We start from the raw sequence: 6,000 nt of genomic DNA, 5'->3' as shown, positions 1-6,000 counted from the left end.
AAGAGCATGTGTGTCGAATGTGTCCATACTGAGCTTTAATGGAAATTGTATGTTGGGTCAATGTAACTTCATCCATCCATCCATCTTCTTCCGCTTATCCGGGGCCGGGTCGCGGGGGCAGCAGTCTAAGCAGAGATGCCCAGACTTCCCTTTCCCTAGACACTTCCTCTAGCTCTTCCGGGGGGACACCGAGGTGTTCCCAGGCCAGCCAAGAGACAGTCTCTCCAGCGTGTCCTAGGTCTTCCCCGGGGTATCTTACCGGTGGGACGTGCCCGGAAAACCTTCCCGGGAAGGCGTCCAGGAGGCATCCGGAACAGATGCCCGAGCCACCTCAGCTGACCCCTCTCGATGTGGAGGAGCAGCGGCTCTACTCTGAGCTCCTCCCGAGTGACCGAGCTCCTCACCCTATCTCTAAGGGATCGCCCAGCCCCCCTGCGGAGAAAGCTCATTTCGGCCGCCTGTATCCGGGATCTTGTCCTTTCGGTCATGACCCAAAGCTCATGACCATAGGTGAGAGTAGGAACGTAGATTGACCGGTAAATCGAGCTCTTCACCATGACAGACCGGTACATCGACCGCATTACTGCGGAAGCAGCACCGATCCATCTGTCAATCATCCTTCCCTCACTCGTGAACAAGACCCCAAGATACTTGAACTCCTCCACTTGAGGCAGGAACTCTCCACCAACCTGAAGTAGGCAAGCCACCTTTTTCCGACTGAGGACCAAGGCTTCGGATTTGGAGGTGCTGATTCTCATCCCAGCCGCTTCACACTCGGCTGCAAACCGTCCCAGTGCATGCTGAAGGTCCTGGTCTGATGGGGCCAACACGACAACATCATCTGCAAAGAGCAGAGACGAAATCGTGTTGTTCCCAAACCAGACACCCTCCGGCCCCTGGCTGCGCCTAGAAAATTCTGTCCATAAAAATTATGAACAGAACCGGCGACAAAGGGCAGCCCTGCCGGAGTCCAACATGCACCGGGAAGAAGTCTGACTTACTGCCGGCAATGCGAACCAAGCTCCTGCTTCGATCGGACGGGGACCGGACAGCCCTTAGCAAAGGACCCCGGACCCCATACTCCCGGAGCACCCTCCACAGGCCGCCATGAGGGACACAGTCGAATGCCTTCTCCAAATCCACAAAGCACATGTGGATTGGTTGGGCAAACTCCCATGAACCCTCCAGCACCCTGTAGAGGGTATAGAGCTTGTCCAGTGTTCCACGGCCCGGACGAAAACCGCACTGTTCCTCCTGAATCCGAGGTTCTACTATCGGCCGTATTCTCCTCTCCAGTACCCTGGCATAGACTTTCCCAGGGATGGCTGAGAAGTGTGATCCCCCTGTAGTTGGAACACACCCTCCGGTCCCCCTTCTTAAAAAGAGGGACCACCACCCCGGTCTGCCATCCCAGAGGCACTGTCCCCGACTGCCACGCGATGCTGCAGAGGCGTGTCAGCCAAGACAGCCCCGCAACATCCAGAGACTTGAGGTACTCAGGGCGGATCTCATCCACCCCCGGTGCCTTGCCACCGAGGAGTTTTTTGACTACCCCGGTGACTTCAGCTTGGGTGATGGACGAGTCCACCTCTGAGACCTCAGCCTCTGCTTCCTCCATGGAAGACGTGATGGCGGGATTGAGGAGATCCTCGAAGTATTCCTTCCACATTCTGACAACATCCCCAGTTGAGGTCAACATCTGCCCACCTCCACTGTAAACAGCGTTGGTAGGGCACTGCTTCCCTCTCCTGAGTCGCCGGACGGTTTGCCAGAATCTCTTCGAGGCCAGCCGATAGTCCTTTTCCATGGCCTCACCGAACTCCTCCCAGGCCCGAGTTTTTGCCTCAACAACCACCCGGGCTGCAGTTCGCTTGGCCTGCCGGTACCCGTCACCTGCCTCAGGAGTCCCACAAGCCAACCAGGCCCGATAGGACTCCTTCTTCAGCTTGACGGCATCCTTTACTTCCGGTGTCCACCACCGGGTTCGGGGATTGCCGCCTCGACAGGCACCGGAGACCTTACGGCCACAGCTCCGAGTGGCCGCTTCGACAATGGAGGTGGAGAACATGGTCCACTCGGACTCAATATATCCAGCCTCCCTCGGGATCCGGTCGAAGCTCCGCCGGAGGTGGGAGTTGAAGATCTCTCTGACAGGAGACTCGGCCAAACGTTCCCAGCAGACCCTAACAGTACGCTTGAGTCTGCCGAATCTGTCCAGCTTCCTCTTCCGCCATCGGATCCAACTCACCACCAGGTGGTGATCAGTTGACAGCTCCGCCCCTCTCTTTACCCGAGTGTCCAAGACATACGGCCGCAGGTCAGATGAAACGACCACAAAGTCGATCATCGACCTACGGCCTAGGGTGTCCTGGTGCCACGTGCACTGATGGACACCCTTATGCTTGAACATGATGTTCGTTATGGACAAACTGTAACTAGCACAGAAGTCCAATAACTGAACACCGCTCGGGTTCAGATGAGGGGGGCCGTTCATTCCAATCACGCCCCTCCAGGTAACACTGTCGTTGCCCACGTGGGCGTTGAAGTCCCCCAGTAGAACGACGGAGTCTCCAGTCGGAGCACTTTCCAGCACCCCTCCCAGAGACTCCAAGAAGGCCGGGTACTCTGCACTGCCGTTTGGCCCGTAGGCACACACGACAGTGAGAGACCTATCCCCAACCCGTAGGCGCAGGGAAACGACCCTCTCGTTCACTGGGGTAAACTCCAACACATGGCGCATGATGGCGGCTGAGTTGGGGGGCTATGAGCAAACCCACACCAGCCCGCCGCCTCTCACCATGGGCAACTCCAGAGTGGTGAAGAGTCCATCCTCTCTCAAGGAGTGTGGTTCCAGAGCCCAAGCCGTGCGTAGAGGTGATTCCAACTATCTCTAGTTGGAACCTCTCAACCTCACGCACAATCTCAGGCTCCTTCCCAGCCAGCTTCCCGTGGGCTCACCACCTGCAGGAGGGGCCGTAAGGGGCCGGTGCTTAGAGGATCGGGCGGCAGTCGAAGGCGGGAGCCTCGACAACCCAATCCCTGGACACGGAAACTAGCTCTAGGGACGTGGAACGTCACCTCGCTGGTCAATGTAACTCAATTAAGTTAAAACAGCATTCACTTGTTTTATGTTTCAATGAATCTGATTGAAATAAGTTACAATAACAAAATTATAATTAAATAAAGTTAGAATTGAAGCAACAACTGCACTGTTCAGTTTTTACAGTGCAAAATTACTCCAATAAATGTCTGTTATCTGCACATAGATGTTTTATGGAAGTGTCTCTTTCAACACTGTAAAATATTATATGATCAGTAAGTTATAAAAACATATGTTTTACATTGTTTTAACTAATCAAAATAATCAAGTTATTCATTATTCAACTCATTTTTAAAATTCAGTTTAATGTAATGTAGTGGTTTGGTCATTCAGGTTCAGGGAAGATAAAGATGATCTGCATTGCTTCAGGGAGAGCACCAAAACAATAAATGTTGCCAATATTCTGGCAAGTTATTTCAGTGACAGTATAGAATGCTTGTTCAGAGTTAGCTCTTTAAAAATGTTCTCAAAATATTTTTTCACAATTTTTTATTTTATTTTCATTGTTAAACATTAGATAATGGTAACTTCAAACCAAAAAAATTCTATATATTCTATACAAACATATTCTGTTAAAAACTGCCAAAATCTGACAGTAAAATACAGTTTTCCAATAAAACAGTATATATCATTCAATATAATGCATTTTAAGTTGATGTGTGTAGCCACAGAAACAATACTGTTCCTCTGTTAATTGGATTAAAGATCCATTACTTATTTTACTATACTTATCTTTTTTTAAGATTTATTTTTAATGTAATGAAACTAATTCTATTCTAATTCTAATCTAATTAAATAATTCACAGTATGAATACTTTAATGAACCGTAAAATATTTTCACAGTATGAATACTTTAAAATTACAGTAAATTGCTGGCGATGCTGCTATTTTACAGTGCCACTCCTATGAAAATATCCTGCTCTGCCACTGGTTGAGAGTGAGAATGTGTTACTCACTCACGGTGTATAAATAGACCAAATCACTGGAATCTGTTCAAGAGTGAATCCTTATGCAGAAGTACCGCAGACACCCAGGATTTTTTCAGTATTGACAATGTTCCTGCACAGGCTAATATGTTTCCTTGCCTCAATGTGTAAGTAAATATTGTTTAATTATAAAACTTTACAATTAGGTTCAAATTGTTACTATTATTTAATACATTATGCATTCAAATGACAACAATTAACATTTTTAAAACATATGTTAATCTTGATAATGTTAATTTATAGTTATTGTTCCTTCGTGTCTGCACTGTTAAACATTTTAGTGTGAAATTACAGTGTATTCCGGATTTATGATTGAATTCTGCTTGTTAGCATCGGGTGTCTTCAATAATGCTCAATCATCACTCAATTATTCACTTAAGTATCTCATTAACTTTAACACTGGTACTCAAGGTACTTTTAATGAGTTACCCCCAACACTGCCCACATCAAAAAAAATTCTCTTTGCAGCATTTACAGCATCCAACATAAAAAACCCATTCCTCCCGCTTGAGACATCTTCGTCAACTTCCTTTACAGGTAAGAACACAACACTTGTAATACAAAAATGACACTTAGTGGTTGCAGTGTACTACAAAACTGTGGAAACCTTTACTTTATTTCTGTCATGGGTCTACAGCAGTTCCTATGAAAATTAAAAGAGCTTTAGATGTTGATGATTTATTGTTTCATTTTATGCCATTATGGTGATCAGTGTCTGCTTAGCTGCACTGTTAGCCCTTACTGTAGAAAAAGACCAAATTATTACAATATCATACCATTTTCCATTAAAACAGTAATATACAGGAATATACCTACAGGAATATACTGTGAATTCACAGCGCTCAAAGTCGACACTCAGAGGCTGTTTTCCCAATCTCACCCTATACCCTCATTCACTATTCCCTACATTAGTTCACTAATATAGTCCACTTGAATGAAAAGAAGTGAGTGAATTGAGACACTGATGAACACCTGATAAGCAGAATCACTGAAGGATAGAGAAACAAGAACAGAAAAAAAGAGAAACGTACTCGGTTACTAACGTAACCTCGGTTCTCTCTAGAGAGAGGAACGAGTACTGCGTTGTCGTAGCAACGCATTGGGGAAAATCGTACTCGGTTACTAACGTAACCTCGGTTCTCTCTAGAGAGAGGAACGAGTACTGCGTTGTCGTAGCAACGCATTGGGGAAAATCCTTTTCCACGAGAATACTGAAGCAAAAAATTATCCTTAATTTTGTATCTATGTAAAACGCTTTGCCACAGCATACGGACCTAGGCGAGACAGCTCGCGCGCCTATTGGCTGCTGTGCGGCAAAAGCTTAAGCCAATCGAGCGAGCCCTTGAGTGACGTCACACCCAATGAGGGCCCTCCCGCGTCACGTCCCGCCAAAACGGGCGTGGCTTAGGGCTATATATTTCGCTCACAGGCTTATGAACTCTGATTTTTAACAGCGAAACAACCAGAGCGCATACACGGCAGGAAACGCAGTACTCGTTCCTCTCTCTAGAGAGAACCGAGGTTACGTTAGTAACCGAGTACGTTCTCTTACGAGAGATACTCTCGTACTGCGTTGTCGTAGCAACGCATTGGGGAACACCCTGTAAGACGCCGTGTGTGCAGTGATCCGACACCATAGACCCAGAGCACTGAGCTGGGGTTCATATAGTACATAATCACCTGTAGGACTCACAGAGAATCCTGAAAGAGGTGGGCTCTAACCACCATCTCTCACAAAAATGACTGCCTTAGCAGATCAGTATAGAATTGACTGCGCTTAGCAGATCAGTACAGAATACACTGCGCATAGCAGATCAGTACGGAATTAACTGCGCTTAGCAGTTTCAGCATAAAAATGCCATAATAGACGACTGAAATGTCAGTCTAACAAATACGGTTATTTAAACCGATAAT

The 6,000-nt window shown here is 47.1% G+C and overlaps 1 protein-coding gene across 2 annotated transcripts in view; it reads left to right on the top strand.

Annotated features, from left to right (window-relative positions):
- Positions 1-4,110: 4,110 nt before the first annotated feature.
- Positions 4,111-6,000, top strand: part of LOC307003622 (5-hydroxytryptamine receptor 3A-like) — a 64,811-nt gene continuing 62,921 nt past the window's right edge. Inside the window, exons 1-2 of one of the 2 annotated variants that reach the window (XM_079622302.1) lie at positions 4,111-4,193; positions 4,555-4,623. Coding sequence is in view for 1 of the 2 variants with exons in the window: in XM_079622301.1 (XP_079478427.1) it covers positions 4,154-4,193; positions 4,555-4,623 (109 nt within the window). In the remaining variant the exon portion in view is untranslated. The remainder of the gene's footprint in view (positions 4,194-4,554; positions 4,624-6,000) is intronic. The other variant, XM_079622301.1, reaches the window with a different exon arrangement.

This window comes from Phoxinus phoxinus (genome assembly GCF_949152265.1).
Source record: "Phoxinus phoxinus genome assembly, chromosome: 1".
NCBI classification, from domain to species: Eukaryota; Metazoa; Chordata; class Actinopteri; order Cypriniformes; family Leuciscidae; genus Phoxinus; species Phoxinus phoxinus.
Note: the sequence above shows the minus strand (reverse complement) of the source record. Positions and strands in the feature narration are given on the sequence as shown.